At 40.8% G+C, this 20652-nt stretch overlaps 1 protein-coding gene across 4 annotated transcripts in view; it reads right to left on the minus strand.

Annotated features, from left to right (window-relative positions):
* Positions 1-20406, minus strand: part of PARD3 (par-3 family cell polarity regulator) — a 744562-nt gene extending 724156 nt beyond the window's left edge. For 3 of the 4 annotated variants that reach the window (XM_014545437.1, XM_014545441.1, XM_014545442.1), the window contains exon 1: positions 14446-14634. In XM_014545437.1, the coding sequence (XP_014400923.1) occupies positions 14446-14619 (174 nt within the window). In that variant the 5' untranslated portion in view covers positions 14620-14634. Of the gene's footprint in view, positions 1-14445; positions 14635-20319 lie in introns of those variants that run through there. The other variant, XM_014545438.1, reaches the window with a different exon arrangement.
* Positions 20407-20652: the final 246 nt, after the last annotated feature.

A 20652-nucleotide genomic window follows, 5' to 3' on the forward strand; every position in this document is an offset into this window, starting at 1 on the left:
TCATAATAATCTGGCCACTCTGTATATTCAGCACCTAATGTAGGCCAGGTCCTGGGGAGACAACATGAATAAGAAAAACTGAGTTATTGTTATAAGAGACCTTGGATTCTAAGGGAACAAGACAGAATCAAAGATATAAGCTAATTTCAGTTGATGAAAGTGCACTGAAAAAAATAAAACAGGATAATGAGATAGAGAGGGGCAGGTGTGCTCCCCTAGCTGCTGAACCTTGTTCCTCTGGAAAGGTGGCTTCAGGGAACAGGAAAAGAGAAACACAGCTCTGGAGGCATAAGTAAATCACAGGCCTTCACAGGGTGCTCCAGAACACCTGTGCAGCCTGAGAAGGCTCAACTGACTCTGTGTCTTTTAAATTCAACCTCAAGGCGAATTCAGTAAACAACTTCTTGTTAATACAAGTAGAAGCATCTTGAAAAGTGGCATTCAGTTCTCTTTGGGGTTCTGGTTGACAAATAGTCCCAAACCTGTTACTGTTGCAATCCAAATCACTGATGAATACAAATTCAGTAAATTTCCAGAAAGCATCATACTTTATTTAATTGCAATTTTTTAACAAAGTTAGCAAAATTTTAAAAATTATATCATTAAATTGATAAAGGTGGAAGTGTGTATAATACTAGTATGCTGGTGGAACTATAAAATTACAGCCTTTCTAAAAAGCAACATGGCAAGATATATAAAGTTCCTTTTCTTTAACCTAATAATTCCTCTTTTGGAACCTCAAGATAATATTGGATATTTAGATAAGTATTTGCATATAAACAAATTCATCACAGGGCTATTTCTACAAACAAATTATGTGTCTAAGAAGAAAAGTTATATAAACATATATCCATACAAAGAAACATATAAGCTCTCCTGGCCAGTGTGCACTGCAGGTCATCCTGGCCTAGCTGGGATTCCTGCGGGAGGCAGCCAACCTATGTGTGTCTCTCTCACATTGATGTTTCTCTCCCCATCCCGTATCCTGCTTCCTCTCACTCACTCGCTCTCTCTCTCTGGCTCTCTCTCTCTCTCTCTCTCTCTCCAAAAATAAAAATAAAAAAGGAAAATATATCCTCTGGTGTAAACATGTAAAAAAACATGTAAGCCATTAAGAAAGTTTAAAACATTTCTAACAAGAAAACATTAACTTTTTTATTTTACTTGTCAATTATGTTCTTGTTTTGTTTTCTAAATCTTCACCCGAGGATGTTTTTTTATTGCGTTGAGTGAGAGAGGAAGGGGGAAAGAGAGAGAGAAAAATCAATCGGTTGCCTTCTACACTCGCCCGACCAGGAATTGAACCAAAACCTAGATATGTGACCTCACTGGAAATCGAACCCACATCCTTTTGATGTACTGGATGCTGCTCCAACCAACTGAGCCACCTAACCAGGGCACAAATATGTTTTTAAAGCAGGAAATGATCATACTTACTATGACCTCCAAATTAATAAAATATGAGAGGAAAAAGATGAAAATTTAAATGTTAAGTTATGAGATTCCAGTTTATCTATAAGGGGCATTAATTTCTTTCTTAAACAAATGAGCAAAATTTTTCTCATTCGTCTCCTTATATTGTCAGTTCCATCTAAGGATCTTCTGAAGATCCATGTTTACCATATATAGGCCTAGAATTATTATCTGAGAATGTCACAACACAGTGAAAAAAAAGAGACCTGACTTGGCACTGGCCCACTTTTATTCTCTGAACACTGGATGGTGAAGCCAGGAAAATGGCTTGGTCCCTGGCTCCCAGCCCTGATGAAGCCCTGCAAACATGCCATCACCTGCTGAGAATAATTAGGATGTGGCCAGATCCTAGGGCAGTGATGGCGAACCTTTTGAGCTCGGCGTGTCAGCATTTTGAAAAACCCTAACTTAACTCTGGTGCCGTGTCACATATAGAAATTTTTTGATATTTGCAACCATAGTAAAACAAAGATTTATATTTTTGATATTTATTTTATATATTTAAATGCCATTTAACAAAGAAAAATCAACCAAAAAAATGAGTTCGCGTGTCACCTCTGACACGAATGTCATAGGTTCACCATCACTGTCCTAGGGAGATAACATGAATTAGAAAAACCAAGTGCAAGGAGAAAGAGCTCTGATGGGTACAATTCACTTCGGTATAAACAGGTAAATATCCAGTTCCCAGTATTGAACTCTAGTTCACTGTCAACCTCGGTGCACATATCTGATAATACTCACTCACGTTCAACACCTCCCCTTTCAAGGATTCCATCAACAAATTCCTTTAACTCTGCCTCTTGCTAAAACTGAATACTATTATCCCATCCTATGTCAACTTCAAATTGATGTCACTGTCAATAAACCTTCACTCTCCATATAATCACATTTGGCCCACATACTGCTCACTGCTCTGTCATGCTTTGCAGCTATCTGATAAGTGCTGAGGGCACAGCTCAATCTCAGGACTTCTGTATGCTCAATGTTGGTGGGCTTCCAATAACACCACATATGCAGCCACTGCTTTCAGACCACCACCCTGAAGAAATCTGTCACCACTAATTTACCCACCCTACAAACAAGTTTTCACATAAAATACTGTCTTCAACTGGCTTAACTGAAAGTCTCTGAAGGAACATTAAATTTAGCATCACTGAAGAATACAGTCAGCCCTGCATTCATTCTGCTCCCCTCCCACCACAGTCACCATTACAGCCTCCATTCTGTACTGGTGAACAAGAATTAGGTCCACCTTGGCCCATCCTCCAAATTTTTAACAATTTGTTTTCAATTAGACAAACTCCTGTATTACTACGGGTTCTACATTTGTATATTCTGCTACAGTTTCAATGAAAGCCCCTTGAGGTCCAGAACATGACTAACCCTCAAAGGCTTCATACAGTACTATGTACTCAATGAGTGCTTTGAATTAATGTATCTGAAGGCTTTCCACAAGTATTAAGATATGAAAATGAATACGTCATCTGAGCTCTTTCCATAGCTCTCTGCCATTTTCTGGATGATGCAGGCTAGTTACTTCATCTCTCGAAGCTTTCCGTTTCTAATTTATAAAATGGGTGAGGGATCACCTCCCTCATAGAGTGATTGGTTGCATATATTAAAGAAATTAACATAGTTTTCATTTTACTCCCAAAAACCTACCCAAACTTCACTTCAGACATATATTGGTTCATCTATTTATCTGACATCCGTTAGAGCACACACAGAAAGAGCTGGAGCTTTGCTCTCAAGGAGTTGGTAGCTTGATAGGGATAAACACAGGTTAAAATACACATAACACCACATTATAGTATAAGCATGCTGGGCTTTTCTTGTTGCTCTCAGGTGAGGATTAAAAATAATAATAATTAAATTAAAATACAGCCTCAATCACTTAATTCTACTCAAAGAATAACTAAAACCTACCCTCCTCAGGCTATTCCAAAAAATTCAAGAGGAAGTAACGCTTCCAAGCTCCTTCTATGAAGCCAGCATTACCCTAATCCCAAAACCAGACAAAAAAAACACTACAAAGAAAGAGCATTACAGGCCAATATCCCTGATGAACATAGATGCTAAAATCCTCAACAAAATATTACCAAATCGCATCCAGCAATACATCCAAAAGATCATACACCATGACCAAGTGGGATTTATACCAGGGATGCAAGGCTGGTACAATACACACAAATCAATAAACATGATACATCACATAAACAAATTGAAAGAGAAATACCACATGATCGTATCAATTGATGTAGAAAAAGCATTTAACAAAATCCAACACCCTTTTTTGAGAAAAACTCTCAGCAAGGTCGGAATAAAGAGATCATTCCTCAACATAATAAAAGCCTTATATGACAAACCTATAGACATCATATTCAAAGGACAAATACTAAAATCATTTCCCCTAAGAACAGGAACAAGACCGGGATGCCCACTTTCATCACTCCTGTTTGACACATTGGAAGTACTAGCCATAGCAATCATACAAGAAGAAAAAAAAGGTATCCAAATTGGAAAAGTAGTAAAACTGTCCTTATTCGCAGATGACATGATATTGTACATAAAAAACCCTAAAGACTCCATCAAAGAACTACTAGATTTAATAAATGAATTCGGCAACGTAGCAGGATACAAAATTAACACCCAGAAATCTATGGCATTTTTATATTCCAATGATGAACTCAAAGAGAAACTAAAAAAACAATCCCATTTACCACTGCAAAAAAAAAATTAAGATACCTAGGAATAAACTGAACTATGGAGTAAGAGACCTGTACTCAGAAAACTAGGGGACGTTGAAAAATGAGAGAGGAAGATATAAACAAGTGGAAGAATATACCGTGTTCATGGATTGATAGAATCAACATCATTAAAATGTCCATACTACCCAAAGCAATCTATAGATTCAATGCAATCCCCATTAAAATACCAACGGCATATTTCACAGACCTAGAACAAACTCTCCAAAAATTTATATATAATAAAAAAAGACCATGAATAGCCGCAGCAATCCAGAGAAAGAAGAACAAAACTGGAGGGATTACAATACCAGGTATCAAGCTATATTACAAAGCCACTGTTCTCAAAACAGCCTGTTACTGGCACAAGAACACACATATAGACCAATGGAACAGAACAGAGAACCCAGAACTCACCCCAAGCCACTATGCTCAATTAATATTTGACAAAGGAGGCAAGAGCATACAATGAAGTTAAAGCAATCTCTTCAATAAATGATGTTAGGAAAATTGGACAGCTACATGCAAAAAATGAAACTAGACCACCAACTTATACCATATACAAAAATAAACTCGAAATGGAAAAAAGACTTAAATGTAAGACGGGAAACCATAAAAATCTTAGAAGAAGCCATAGGCAGCAAAACAGCAGACATATCTCGGAACAATATGTTTACCGACACATCTCCTAGGACAGTGGTCAGCAAACTGCGGCTCGCGAGCCTCATGCGGCTCTTTGGCCCCTTGAGTGTGGCTCTTCCTAAGCCTTAGGAGTACCCTAATTAAGTTAATAACAATGTACCTACCTATATAGTTTAAGTTTAAAAAATTTGGCTCTAAAAAGAAATTACAATCATTGTACTGTTGATATTTGGCTCTTGACTAATGAGTTTGCCGACCACTGTCCTAGGACAATGAAAACTAAGGAGAAAATAAACAAATGAGACTGCATCAAAATAAGAAGGTTCTGCAGAGCAAAAGAAACCATCAAGAAAATAACAAGAAAGCTCACTGTATGGGAGAACATATTTGCCAATGTTATCTCCCATAAGGGCCTAATCTCCAAAATTTATAAGGAACTCGTACATCTTAACAAAAGGAAGATAAACAACCCAATCAAAATATGGGCAAAGCATCTAAATAGACACTTCTCGAAAGTGGACATACAGAAGGCCGAGAGACATAGGAAAAAAATGCTCAAAGTCACTGATCATCAGAGAGATGCAAATTAAAATGACAATGAGGTATCACCTCACACCTGTCAGAATGGCTACCATCAACAAATCAATAAATGACAAGTGCTGGTGAGGATGTGGAGAAAAGGGAACCCTAGTACACTGCTGGTGGGAAAGCAGACTGGTACAGACATTATGGAAAACAGTATGGAGTTTCCTCAAAAAGTTAAATGGAACTACCATTTGACCCAGTGATCCCACTTCTAGGAATATATCCTAAGAAACTCAAAACACCAATCAGAAAGAATGTATGCAGCCCTATGTTCACAGCAGCACAATTTACAATCGCTAAGATCTGGAAACAGTCAAGTGCCCAGTAGTAGATGAGGGGATAAAAAAGCTGTGGCACATTTATACCATGGAATATTATGCAGCAGTAAAAAAGGGATCTCTTACCCTTTGAGACTGCATGGAGGGACCTGAAGAGTATTATGCTAAGCGAAATAAACCAGTTGGAGAAAGATAAGTATCACATGATGTCACTCATATGTGAAATCTAATGAACAAAATACATCCAGAGACATAGAAGCATATAAGACTGTGGAATCTCAGCGGGAAGGCAGGGGAGGGTGAGTGGGTGGGAAGAGATCAACCAAAGAACTTTTATGCATATATGCATAACCCATGGACACAGACAATAGGGTGGTGAAGGCCTTGGGCAGGGGTGGACTAGAAGGGATCAATGGGGGAAAGAGGGGGACATATGTTGTTAAAACTTTCAACAATAAAGATTTAATTTTTTTTTAAATGTATCGCCCTGCTGGCATGGCTCTGTGGTTGAGCATTGACCTACAAACTAGGAGGTTGTGGTTCGATTTAGGTCAGGGCACATGCCTAGGTTGTGGGCTCGATCCCCAGGAAGGGGCATGCACAAGGCAGCTGTTCAATAATTCTCTCTCATCATTGATGTTCTATCTCTCACTCCTTCTCCCTTCCTCTCTGAAATCAATAAAAATATACTTTTTAAAAAAAAAAAAGTATTACATTTTTGCTTGGTATTCTAATAATTCCTGAACTAAATATTATACCTTTGGCCCTTTGCTAATCTGTAAACTCCTGAAGACAGAACTCTAAAATGTGATTTCTCCCATCACCCTTACTAACACCTAGCACATACTAGGTTATCTGGATTTGATAAAGTGTCTTTCACCCAACTTTTCATTATAGAGGCACTGAGTGTCAGGAAGAACCATGGACATTTATGAGCAGATGAATTATGTGATTAGAACTGCATTCTAAGGAGATCAAGGTGGCCAACCACAATAAAAAAGCACTAGACCTGAAATCCAGACTCGCCTACTACATGCTAGGCATGTAACTTTGGACAGATGACTCACATCCCCCACCCCAACACCGGACCACAGGAACCTAATTTAGAATTTTTGCTGAGAGAGTAAATTAGATCTAGTGACTACATTATATCACGGCTTGCAATTCCAATCTCCTGGTAGTGACTATCTGCAATGACTGAGGCTACATGGGACACCAGGTAGAAAATGTGACCCCTTCTCAGTATCCACCACAGACCTGGAAAGCTGGAAGGAAGCATCAAGAGGCCGTGGATTTGCCATCCCAGGCGCTATGACCTTTAAAGTCTAACATCACTAGATTTGGGGAGGTTTTGTGATGGTCCTCTGGGAACTCAAAACCCCAAAAGCTCGTTCTGGAATGAAGTTCAAGTGCTCCTCTTAGAGATAAGGAAGGAAGAAGGGAAAGGAAAGGGAAGAAAGTAAGGAAGGAAGACCTAGTCTTAAAACTTGCAATTTTAAAACAGGCATGCATCCATGATTTTCATGAGGAAACTACACCAAGTTAATTCATCGTGTTTTTTTTTTAACTTTATACTCCTTTAAAATGTTCTGGCCTTTGAAAACAAATGCAGACAAAGAACTGTGGATGCTGAAGCCTTTCAACAGGGCAGTTATAACACTAAGGTAAGTCAACATCACTCAGCATCCTCGGATCCTTTTCTGGGGACAAACAGCACATTTGCTATTGATGCAGTGGCTAGAGCAGTTATCAGAACTGAGACAGAAGGAATTTCTTCACCATATTAAACAACTGACATTCATGTGGCAACTAGGGTGGATGACACAACCTGAGCCAATAACTCTTTAAAATAACTAGGACAAACATAACTATACTAGATGTCTGAACAAAGTAAATTATATTAAAGTTGACATAAATCAAGTTGTTCACTGTGAATGGAAATCATCTTAGTGATTACATTACCAAAACTTCAAAATGTTTGACTTCACATTAAGAAATGGATCTACAGCCGAAACCGGTTTGGCTCAGTGGATAGAGCGTCGGCCTGCGGACTGAAAGGTCCCAGGTTCGATTCCGGTCAACGGCATGTACCTGGGTTGCGGGCGCATCCCCAGTGGGGGGTGTGCAGGAGGCAGCTGATCGATGTTTCTCTTTCATCGATGTTTCTGGCTCTCTATCTCTCTCCCTTCCTCTCTGTAAAAAAATCAATAAAATATATTAAAAAAAAAAAAAAGAAAGAAAAAAGAAATGGATCTACAAAGACATAGCTTAAGCATACACCTTAAGAATTCTTAATACACTTTTTTTTTTTAAGGCAAGATGGCGGCATAGGTAAACACCGGAGACCGCTGCCGCAAACAACCACTTCAAAAATACAACTAAAAGACGGAACGGACATCACCCAGAACCACAGGAAGGCTGGCTGAGGAGAGACTCTTCAACTAGAAGGAAAAATAACAGCACACCGAGGCTCAGAGGAGGCGCAGTGTGGAAAAAACTCAGGTGCGGAGGTGCGCGCGCAAAGCGGGCTGGTGGCTGAGAGCGCGGTTGTCGTTTTCGGTCAGGGGGGAGTCTCAGACTCTGAGCTCCAGATACGGGCGAATCGCTGGGGACTCGGACCCAAACGGGAGAAGCGGGAGTGTCTGGCATCAGTTGGAAGGCAGCTTTCCCTCCGAGGTTTGCAGCGGTTCCGGGGGTTCTGAGAAGCAGAGCCTCTGGGAACAGGACTGAGGGCACCATAACGGCTCCCTCCGCCCGCCCTGTTGAGCCCGCCCCGCCCAAGCCCTGCGCAGAGCCATTTGCCGGATCGCCTCAGGCAAAGGCTAGATTAGCACCTCCCCAGAGGACAGAAGTTTTCCGCGGCAGACACAGCTGATTCACACAGCCAGTCGGCCTGGTGGTCAAATCCCTCTAGTATTAACTACAACAATCAAGGCTCAACTAGAACAAGACTGCGCACAAAGACCACTAGGGGGTGCACCAAGAAAGCATAAAAAATGCGGAGACAAAAAAACATGACAGAAATGGAGGATATAGAGCTAAAAATCGCAATTTTGAGGGCTTGCAAAAATGTGCTAGAAGCTGTCAATAAACTTGAGGAGAGAGTCACGAAAACTAATGAGACCCTCGATGCTATGATAAAGAACCAACTAGAAATTAAGCATACACGGACTGAAATAAAGAATATTATACAGACACCCAATAGCAGACCAGAGGAGCGCAAGAATCAAGCCAAAGATTTGAAATGCGAAGAAGCAAAAAACACCCAACCGGAAAAGCAAAATGAAAAAAGAATCCGAAAATACGAAGATAGTGTAAGGAGCCTCTGGGACAGCTTCAAGCGTACAAACATCAGAATAATTGGGGTGCCAGAAGATGAGAGACAGCAAGATATTGAAAACCTATTTGAAGAAATAATGGCAGAAAACTTCCCCCACCTGGTGAAAGAAATGGACTTACAGGTCCAAGAAGCGCAGAGAACCCCAAACAAAAGGAATCCAAAGAGGACCACACCAAGACACATCATAATTAAAATGCCAAGAGCAAAAGACAAAGAGAGAATCTTAAAAGCAGCAAGAGAAAGAGACTCAATTACCTACAAGGGAATACCCATACGACTGTCAGCTGATTTCTCAACAGAAACTTTGCAGGCCAGAAGGGAATGGCAAGAAATATTCAAAGTGATGAATACCAAGAACCTACAACCAAGATTACTTTATCCAGCAAAGCTATCATTCAGAATTGAAGGTCAGATAAAGAGCTTCACAGATAAGGAAAAGCTAAAGGAGTTCATCACCACTAAACCAGTATTATACGAAATGCTGAAAGGTATCCTTTAAGAAGAGGAAGAAGAAAAAGGTAAAGATACAAATTGTGAACAACAAACATGCATCTATCAACAAGTGAATCTAAGAATCAAGTGAATAAATAATCTGATGTACAGAAAAAAAAAAAGAATTCTTAATACAATGAAAATCAGAAACCAATTAATTTAATAAAGTCAGCCTTTTTAAGGTAGATTACCAATACATAAGAAGTATATAAAGTACCATAAATTTTTTCGAAAATGACAGGCAATATAATGAAAATTGGACTAATGTAATGCTTTTTTGGCCTGTTCTTAAAATTGATTTCTCTGTATTTCCCTTGCTTTATTTAAAATGCCTCTTTATAGACATTTCTCTAAAAGAGATATAATCAGGAACCAGCCTCCCAAAGAAAGAGAACTTTCATTCACTATCCATGACTACCTTCTTAAGCATCTAAAATCACTTTTACTTCAAATCATTTGGCACAAGCCCTAGCAGTGGATAGAGCGTCAGCTCACAGACTAAAGGATCCTGGGTTCGATTCCGGTCTTGGTTGCAGGTTCTTGGTCCTGGTTAGGGTGCATGCAGGAGGCAACCAATCAACGTGTCTCTCTCACTTCGCTGTTTCTTTCTGTCCTTCTCCCTTCAACTCTCTCTAAAAATCAATGATAAAATATCCTCGGGTTAACAAAACAAACAAACATCATCAGCACAGGAAGTTGTGAGCTAAGCCAATGCTGTGCTCTGATTGAAAGGACAATTTCTTTAAAAGAACTTCTCCTTCTGGGTTAGAGACAAGAATGAAGAACACATGCTGAGGTGGGGCAGCAAGAGACAGGATAGCACAAGTTCCCACCTGTCAGTAACAGCCCCCCTACAGCACCTCCTTGGGGAGCTAAAATGGTGATGTCACCTCGTCTAACTCCAGAGCCTGCACACTCTGAGATGCAGTCCTTGGTCTCCACATGGAATCCTTCGGATGCTGCCCACCTTCCCAGCTTTCTCCAACTCCCTTGAGCCTCTCCAGGCACCTCCAGAATTGCCAGGTCAACCTCTGGGCAAGGTGCATTTACACTCACATGTTCTGCACAAATCTCTTGTTTTGCCCAACACTGAGAGAGAGAGAAAACCAGTGATGACAGAAAGGAGTACAAAGAGCCTAGCGAGTTCTTAGAAGAAAGGCAAAAAAAGATAAATATTTCCAGCCTCCAGTTCTTCCTCACTCAATTCAAAAATGTTCCCATTTATATAGCAGCACCTGTTCTCCCATTATCAACTTTCACAGATCCCCCTCCTCAGAATATAGCTAATGCAAAAACAAACAAACAAACAAAACCTTAATATTGATTCAGGCTTAATTATAAAAGATTTAATTTAAAAAAAAAAGTCTGCCTCTTCAGAAACAGAGGAGTATTTCTTAATTAACTATATCATTAGTCATAATTGCCCTGAAGTTTTCAAGGACTCTGTGTTTCCAAAATGGATACATTTCACCCTCTTTTACCCATTTTATAGGCAAGTCATCCACCACTTGCAACTTGCATATCTACCCATAATTTTTATGGCAACATCTGAGCACAGTAAATCCAGTGTGTCGAGCCACAGTTGTCATCAGAGTAAGGTGGAGGATGCTGTGGGTTTCTTGTGGAAATGCCTGCTGGGACGTGCAGGAGGCAGCTGATCGATGATTCTCTCTCATCATTGATGTTTCTATCTCTCTCTCCCTTTCCCTTCCTCTCAGAAGTCAATAAAAATATTTTTTTAAATCTTTTTCAATGGTATCAGCTTCTTGTCTCTTAAAAGTTCATCCAGTTTAAATTATTTCCATGTAATAAAACACGTGGTAACAATCAAAATTATTGGGGTAAATTCCTTTTAAAAAGTACATGTTTGCATAGTGATTCTTTATATCCCTTTAACTCAGCATATCTATTTTTGAATTTCAGGACTGTGGGTGGGGTGGTGGGAAAGCACCATTTGAGCTATGCCTAGGACTGTGGAGAGAAGACCCAGTGTGGGCTTGGGAAATGGCACATGGTGCCCAGGCAGAGAGAAGCCCCCAAAGCACAGCCTTGAATGCCACTGGGAGGCAAGGGAGGCACAACTGCCTTGGTGGCAACAGGAGGCCTCTTAAACTTTGTAAGTAAAACAACCATAGCTCTGGCAGCAGTACAGAGGAAAGACTTGAAAAAACAAGGTGAGAGAGAGAAAACGGGGGAAAGAATTCCAGGTGAAGGGACATGTACACAGTAAAGGGAACTGAAAAACTCAGAAGGATCTTTGGGTCAGTTCTGTCATGATATAGGACAGAGAGTGAAAAGAAGTGGTGGCACATCAACAGGAAAGGCAGGTTGGGTCCATTTTCAGGTTGATGAATTTGAATGTGACTTGGAAAGCCATGCAGAACCATGGGTTTCTCTGTCCTGGAAAGACTATGAGGAAAACTGTCCTTAGGAACTGTGTAGGGCAGCGGTTCTCAACCTGTGGGTCGCGATCCCTTTGGGGGTCCAATGACCCTTTCAGAGGGGTCACCTAAGACCATCGGAAAACACATATATAATTACATATTGTTTTTGTGATTAATCACTATGCTTTAATTATGTTCAATTTGTAACAATGAAATTGGGGGTCACCACAACATGAGGAACTGTATTAAAGGGTCACGGCATTAGGAAGGTTGAGAACCACTGGTGTAGGGGGTTCATTTTAATGGAGTGGATGTTCATGAACCAGGAGACAGCCATAACAAATTGGGGCTGAAGATAAGTTTATTCCCAAACTTGATACCTGTCAATGACATGTAAAGTATCTCATTTTAAGCAGAACTGAATGGATGTAAGCAAGACCACTAGGAGATGCTCCACATGGGAGTACTGAGGAACATTCCATACAGGAAACAAGGATTTCCCCTTTCAAATGTCACCATCAGCCCAGGCCACACACTCGGGGGCAGCCACATCACTACCTTTAACCTTTCCACCGTCTCTGCCTCTGCTGAGCATGTAAAAATTTAATCCACTAAAGGGAAGCATCCCTGTGATGAAATACCCATAAGCCTCTACCAAAAAAATTAAAATCACATTAGAAAAGTAACTGTTCTTTAAACATGACACTTCTTGGCAAATAGTATGTAATTTAAAATATCACCAGCTGTACAAAAGTTGATCTCCACTAAACACTATTCATTAGCAATCTAACAGAATTACCTCATTTCTTTGTCTGTGTATAAACTTAGGGTTACTATGGCTTATTTACCCCACAGGACATTCTGATAAAGGGGTCATGAGTGGCACAACCACTTTGAACCTCTGAGAAGAAGATGCCACATAAATCTAAGGTGTTATTTTCCTTATTTCTTTTGACTATAGAGCCTTGGGAAAGCTGTCAGATCTTTGGACTCATGAATTATGAATGCAAACTACTTAGGTTTGACAGCTTCAAAAGTTCAGGATATGTATTTTATTGCCCATGCCCAGATCAAGAAAAGAACAATTTTAAAACATGACATAGAGCCGAAACCGGTTTGGCTCAGTGGATAGAGCGTCGGTCTGTGGACTGAAAGGTCCCAGGTTCGATTCCGGTCAAGGGCATGTACCTGGGTTGCGGGCACATCCCCAGTAGCAGATGTGCAGGAGGCAGCTGATCGATGTTTCTCTCTCATCGATGTTTCTAACTCTCTATCTCTCTCTCTTCCTCTCTGTAAAAAATCAATAAAATATATTTAAAAAAAAAAAACATGACATAGAACAATAAAAAGACTAAATGTTTGATGCTACATGCAATAAACACACATGCATGCACACATACCGATGGCAGAATAAAGGTGGCCACAGGTTTTTTTACATTCCTTGTATTGTTTACTGGAGATCAACTTTTGTCCCCTCCCCCAGAACTGTGGTCAGTAACTGGTCTGGCACATAGAAGACAGGGATAATGATGCTATGCTGGTTTCCATGCTGGTGACACCATGTGTAGACACTACAGTCAACAGTCCCAGCTGAGCCCAGGTTTCTAGCCACCCCCACCAAGCACCAGGCATCATGTGAAAGGCCCTATCTAGCACCTTTCAGAGCATGTCATCTGCCAGCTGAATATCCCCCAGTAACCCCAAGTGGAGCAAAAGAATCACCCAACTGAGCCCTGCCCAAATTCTTGACCCACCAAATCATGAAATATCATTAAATAGTGACTGATGTAAGCCATCAAATTTCACGTGGTCTGTTATGCAGCAATACCTATATATACATTAATTTTCAAGCAACAATTTTATTAATCAACTTATAGTTATGTGCTATTTGAAACTGCCAAATAAGGAAGAAAATTCTTATACGAGTATGTCTATCAGGTCTATAAAATTCAGTATTAGTATATTCTTAGAGCTACAGAATATTTGAAGACAATGTTTTAAATAGTGTTACCAAGAACTGTGCTTTGTAGCTCTGAAAGCACCCTTGAAGAAATTATTTCCTACTAGGAGTCCTGCACACAAATCCGTGCACCAGTAGCTCGATGCCGCCCTCCTGTAGCTCTCCGCCCACTGCCCCGCCCTCCTATAGCTCTCCCCACCCCCCCCACTCACAGCTGCTGCCCTGCCCCCTCCTGTAGCTCTCCGCCTCCCACTTACTTGCTGCCCTGCCCCCTCCTGTAGCTCTCCACGCCCACCTGTGTGTACCTCACTGGCCCACCCTCCTGCTGATCCATGATCTGGTCGTAACACGCTTGGTCATTACACCTCAGGGCGTAACGGCTAATTAGCATATTCCTCTCTTATTATATAGGATTTTAGTCACCTCTTGCCAGTTTTGGCACAAACACTGGGAGCTTTATGCAGGTCCTCGGCTTGCTCAGTGCGCACAGCAGTACGGGAGGATCAGGAAGGAGAGCTGGAAAGGCCTGCACAGGAGTACATACCTGAGCCCAGGTTGACAGTGCAAAGAAAGGCATCTTGATCACCTGTCCTCTTTTCCCTACTTTTAGTGACATATGAAATGTATAAGAAGCCATGCTGAAAGGGAAAACAAAAGTGACAATGCTGTGTTGAAGATGATAAAACTGGTTCACAGGCAAGCAAATCATCTGACCCATGTTTAGGTTCAAGAGGCCTCAGACTAGAAGCACATATTTGCCAGCATCGGCCAGGCCACCATGGTGGTCTGATGGAGGAGTGGAAATTGTTTAATGGCAATGTTCTACAAAGTTGAGTGAAAAGTCTTTTCTCACAGTACTGTTTCCTCAACACAAGGATGTATATCCACAAACAAACTGAAGAAACTCTAGCAAGAGGAATATGTTTAGTCTATTACAAGCCCTCCTCCTTACTCTACCTCAAACCAAATATCTTAGTTGTCCTGTTTCTCTATATTATAGGCACCCAGAGGCTATCACCTGACTCACGCCATCACTCAGGTATTTTACTCATCTTGACCTTTCCCTCTCCCATTCACTACCCTCCCACCCCTCTTTTTACTATCTCTCCTGGACCCCTTAACATATTTCTGTTAATAAAGTGGTCATTAAACTCAGATTAGAATGACATTAAGTTAACAGATAAAACCTAAGAAACACCTAATACAGCTGTTGTCAAATGTTTCCCCAAATAAAATTCAAAATTAACAGGCAGGAGAATTGACTTCAAAAGTCAGAAATAAAAATGTACAGACTGCCCTGACCGGTTTGGCTCAGTGGATAGAGCGTCGCCCTCCAAGCTGAAGGGTCCCGGGTTCGATTCTGGCCAAGGGCATGTACCTTGGTTGTGGGCACATCCCCAGTCGGGGGTATGCAAGAGGCAGGTGATCGATGTTTCTCTCTCATCGATGTTTCTAACTCTCTATCCCCTTCCCTTCCTCTCTGTGAAAAATCAATAAAATATTTTTTTTAAAAAAATTAAAAATAAAATGTACAGACTGACCCATCCTATATAATAAAAGCCTAATATGCCAAGTGTCCAGTCCTCCGGTCAACCAATCAAAGCGTAATATGCTAATGATATGCTAAGGCTGCTCAACCGCTCACTATGATGTGCACTGACCACCAGGAGGCAGAGGCTCCGACCAGTAGGTTAGCTTGCTGCTGGGGTCCGGCCGTTGGGACTTAGCGAGACAGACCAGACACTCCCTGGAGCCCTCCCACGGTCCCTCCCCGGCTGGCCAACACTCCCGCATCCCTCCCCAATCCCAATCATGCACCAGTGGGCCCCTCGGTCTGGCCTGCACCCTCTCACAATCCGGAACCCCTCGGGGGATGTCGGAGAGCCAGTTTCAGCCCGATCCCGCTCAACACAGGAGCTGCCCCCTGGTGGTCAGTGCACTCCCACAGGGGGAGCGCCGCTCAGCCAGAAGCCTGGCTCACAGCTGGTGAGCGCAGCAGCAGTGGCAGGAGCCTCTCCCAGCTCCGCAGCAGCGCTAAAGATGTCCTACTGACAGTTTAGGCCCGCTTCCCATGGTGAGCAGGCCTAAGCCGTCAGTCGGACATCCCTGAGGGCTCCCCGACTGCGAGAGGGCGCAGGCTGGTCTGAGGGACGCCCCCCCCCTCGCCAAGTGCATAAATTTCGTGCACCGGGCCTCTAGTTACCACATAAAGGACCAGCCCTTGAGCACCCTAGCTGATCCTCCCAACTTGTATTCTGGAAATTTCTGTGTACAGCAGGATCCCACATCACTTAATACAATAACCCCAAAAGATCTAGAAGTTGTTCTAGACCAGCAGTTCTCCACCCAGACTGTAGAGAGAACCACTGAGAAGCTGTGTAGAAATACCAATATCCAACCCCTACTCAGAGATCTACTTCCCTTGCTCTGTGTGGAAACTGGGCATTAGTTTTTAGAAAAGCTTTCAAGTGTTCCTATTTGCAGTCAGGGTTGAGAGCAACTGCTCTGGTATCATCTATGGATCTGGTTAAAACCCAAATTCTAATAGAGTCTGGATGAGGTCCATGATTCCATATTTCTAATAAGCTTCCAAGTAATGCCAATGCTGCTACCTGAGTAGCAAGGGTCTTCAAGAGCTAGCCCAGCCTCATTCACCCTCACCAACTTGATCATCCCAGAGATGCACTTCTTCCCCAAATTCACGAGCCATACAAGCAAATGCAAGTCAGGACAGAACCTGTCTCCTCCTATGGGCACTCATTATTGTGGTTGCACATACTAACATATGAGCCACACCAATGTGCCATGGGGTGGTGGTCACAGTGCAGGCTCTGCAGTCAGAAAAGGCCAAGCCATGCATCACATGTATCTTTCTTGTCCTTTTGCAATTTTCTTATTCTCTTTAGCCCAAGTGTTCCCACCTGTAAACTTGGGATTGCATCAACACCACCACCACTCCATGGAATTTAAGAATACACAGAAAGCACTGAACCCAGTACTTATTACCTAATATACAAAATGCTCCATAAATGTAAACTATTACCAGTAATAATGGGATTACCTCCACTATTTCCTGACACCATTGTTTCTAGTTTCTCCTCCTACCTCTCTGAAACTCCTCAAAGAAGTGGGACTGAGAATCATGATAGGCATCTGGTTAAAGGTACTTCTTCAACAACTCCCAACCTGATAGGCAGATACCCCTGATATAGCACCCCTTGTGCAAGAGCTTTCAATCATCAGTCCTGACCCAAAAAATGTAATGGCACCAAAAGCAAAGACTGAACTAAAAGTACCCACACCTCCAGGACCAAAAACTATTCTGCTTCAGACTAAAATCTCACATATCAAAACAGACTAGAGCAGTGATGGCGAACCTATGACACGCGTGTCAGAGGTGACACGCGAACTCATTTTTTTGGTTGATTTTTCTTTGTTAAATGGCATTTAAATATATAAAATAAATATCAAAAATATAAATCTTTGTTTTACTATGGTTGCAAATATCAAAAAATTTCTATATGTGACACGGCACCAGAGTTAAGTTAGGGTTTTTCAAAACACTGACATGCCGAGCTCAAAAGGTTCGCCATCACTGGACTAGAGAGAACTGAAATGTTCTAACCAATATAATAAAATAAAACAAGGTAAATATGTGAGTTGATAGATGTGTTCATTAACACAATGGGGGAAGCACTTCACAATGTGTAAGCAGTATATCAAATCACCACATTGTACACTTTAAATATCTTCCTGCCCAGCCAGTGTGGTTCAGTGGTTGAGTGTCAACCTGTGATTCAGGAAGTCATGGTTCAATTCCCAGTGAGGGCACATGCCCAGGTTGCAGGCAGGCTCAATCCCTAATGGGGGGGCATGCAGAAGGCAGCTGATCAAATATTCTCTCTCATTGATATTTTCTATCTCTCCCTTGACTTTCCTCTCTGAAATATATATTTATTTAAATATTTTACTATTTTATTTGTCAATTATACCTCAACTAGAGGCCCAATGCACGAAATTCGTGCAAGTGTAGGCCCTCGCAGCCCCAGCTGCCTCACAGCCCCGTGGCCCTGCTCCCAGCCCACTGGTTGTTCTGGAAGGTCGCTCCACCATCTGGTCTAATTAGCATATTAGCTCTCTATTATATAGGATAAACCTGGAAAGAAAAATTCCCCACCAAGTTATTTCTCTACAGTTTTGTTATAAAATACTGGGGTATTCTGGAAAGTGTTTTTCCACTAATTTTTAGAGAGAGAGTGGAGGGATGGAGTGAGTGAGGAGGAGAGAGAGAGAGAGAGAGAGAGAGAAACAGCGAAGTCAGAAAAACACATCAATTGGTTGCCTCTCACATGTGCCCTGACTGAACCGGCATGTGCCCTTGAACAGGAATTGAATCCACAAGCCTTCTATGCACGAGACAACACTCTATCCACTGAGCTACATTGGACACGGCTGGAAAATTTTTGAAAACACCAATCATCACTTTCATTAGCAAAGCACAAAACACAGGAAGTTGTGAAAGAAAGAGCTAGATATAAATTTCAGTCTCCCATGCTGCTCTATCTCTTTTTCATGTCCTGTCTTAAACAAGTTTTGGATTTCAACTGCACTCATGTGAAACAATGTTTACAAACAAATACTAGAAGGGATCAAAGTCAAAATATGAGCACTGCACAACTAGATGAGCTTTATTATTTTAATCACTACTTAGCAACTTCCCTAAACACATATGGAGAGAGAGGGAAAGCATAATTTTAATTAATAAGATGTTTAAGATCTACAAAGAAAGGAAAACAACTTTAAATATTTTGGCATGGAAAATATGAATGAGAGGAGTTAGTCCTCTTGAACACGTAGCCAGTGCATTGTTGATAATTTGGCAAGTCTGACGTAAGAACACTACCATGCCCAGAACCTGAGCAAGCCTTCAAGACACCACTCCCTATTTAGTATGATAAATAGGTCAATTCTTGGGTGAAGTCTTCAGGTGACTAGCATTGGGTGCTTTTAGCTGAACCCAAGGTATTAAAAGTTGCATCAATCTGTCAACCATTACAACCACCTACTTAAGCAGATGATGTTCTGTGTTCACTGAATGCTGCCTTAGCTGCCCAAAATCATCGTGAGATCCAGAGAAGGGTAAAGTGTTATGGACACATGAATTATAGAGGCCTATATAATAAAGGATTAAGGAGTTCACAAATGTTGACTTTCCCATTTTACTTTATAGCTCAGATTATCTCTTTGAGCTCCAGGATATTCTCAGAACTACTAGTTAATAAATACTAAAGGACTTTAAAATATCTGTGCATTTTACAAATATCAATAGTATTTACAGTTTCTAGTTTCATTCTTTCCAAGTTTCAAAAGATGTTTTAATGTAAAATGTGTAACCAATGTCTTTTAAAATATTTAAATACAGCAAATAAATTTTACATAATTTCATTTGATCTAGCAGTATGGCAGATTTTGTAAAGTAACAAGGGGTAAAAGCAAAAAGGCACATAACTACTAGTAAGACGGTTGGACAAATACAATTCTCCTCAATCTATAATAAAAGAATCATCTTTAACTACTGGGTAACCAGAACATTCTTTTTCCTGTATGTCCAGTTGATTTCTTAGTACTAACACTTGAACTTCTGTACGTAATACTTTTAGTGGGGAAAATGATCCTTTAACAAATCATCTTGAAAAATAATACTTGGCAGCATAAACAAAATAAAAATCAAGATGATGTTATGAATTAGCCATTAAAATTGTACCTGATTATGCTTAAAACTTGAAGAGAAAGAAAAAGATCTAATATTGACTAAGAGCCTATTACATGACAGAAGCATTCTCTACATTAAATCACTTATGTCAACAAAATAGAGCATAACAGATGGGAAAACTGAGGCTCACAGAACTTACAGAACTTGCCAAAGTTCAAAACTACTAAAGGAAAAAAAAAACTAGAAAAGCTCTTCTGTTACACTCATCTTTGAAGCATCTAAATCAATGGCAGTCGGATTTCTTAAAAATTCCTTTTAATTCCCTTAAATTGTAGAAGAATGGTTCTGTGATTTTTTAAAAATCGTTTTTATATTTTAAAAGGACTTTTTAATTTAAGCTAAATTTTTTTTATTTTTAAATAATTTTTTATCCTGTGATTTTTTTTTAAGGGAGAACAGTTTTAGCACACATTTAGTTTCACACATCTAGAGCCAGTTCTTATGATATGAGAAGAAACAATTTAGAAGAGTTTATTCCAGTGAGCCTAAATCACTGGCAACCATTCTTAGCAAAAACAAAAGAACAGTACTGCTAACATCACTTTTACTTCCTACAATGCTTTCTTTTTTTACATCCTCTGTTTGAACCCTAACAATAGTCCCATGAAGAAGGAGGTATTTTTGCAGCAAGGATCCTAGGCTTACAGGATTATCCTTCTTTGCTCTCAGACACACAAATGATGGAAATCTGCTCTTCTGAACCCTGGTCCAGAACATGTCATCGTACACGCCTGCCTCCTAGGAGAAAAAACATCCACCATCAAACTTTCCACCTTTAGCTAATTGTGTTTTTGCAAGCATCTGTATTTTTAAAAGTGGGTCATCAAATACCAATGATAAAACTGAGCCCATCGAGGGAGAACCAAGATGGCGGCATAGGTAAACACCGGAGATTGCTGCCTCGCACAACCACTTCAAAAATACAACTAAAAGACGGAACAGACATCACCCAGAACCACAGGAAGGCTGGCTGAGGGG

Source organism: Myotis brandtii, unplaced genomic scaffold, assembly GCF_000412655.1.
Source record: "Myotis brandtii unplaced genomic scaffold, ASM41265v1 scaffold41, whole genome shotgun sequence".
NCBI lineage: Eukaryota > Metazoa > Chordata > Mammalia > Chiroptera > Vespertilionidae > Myotis > Myotis brandtii.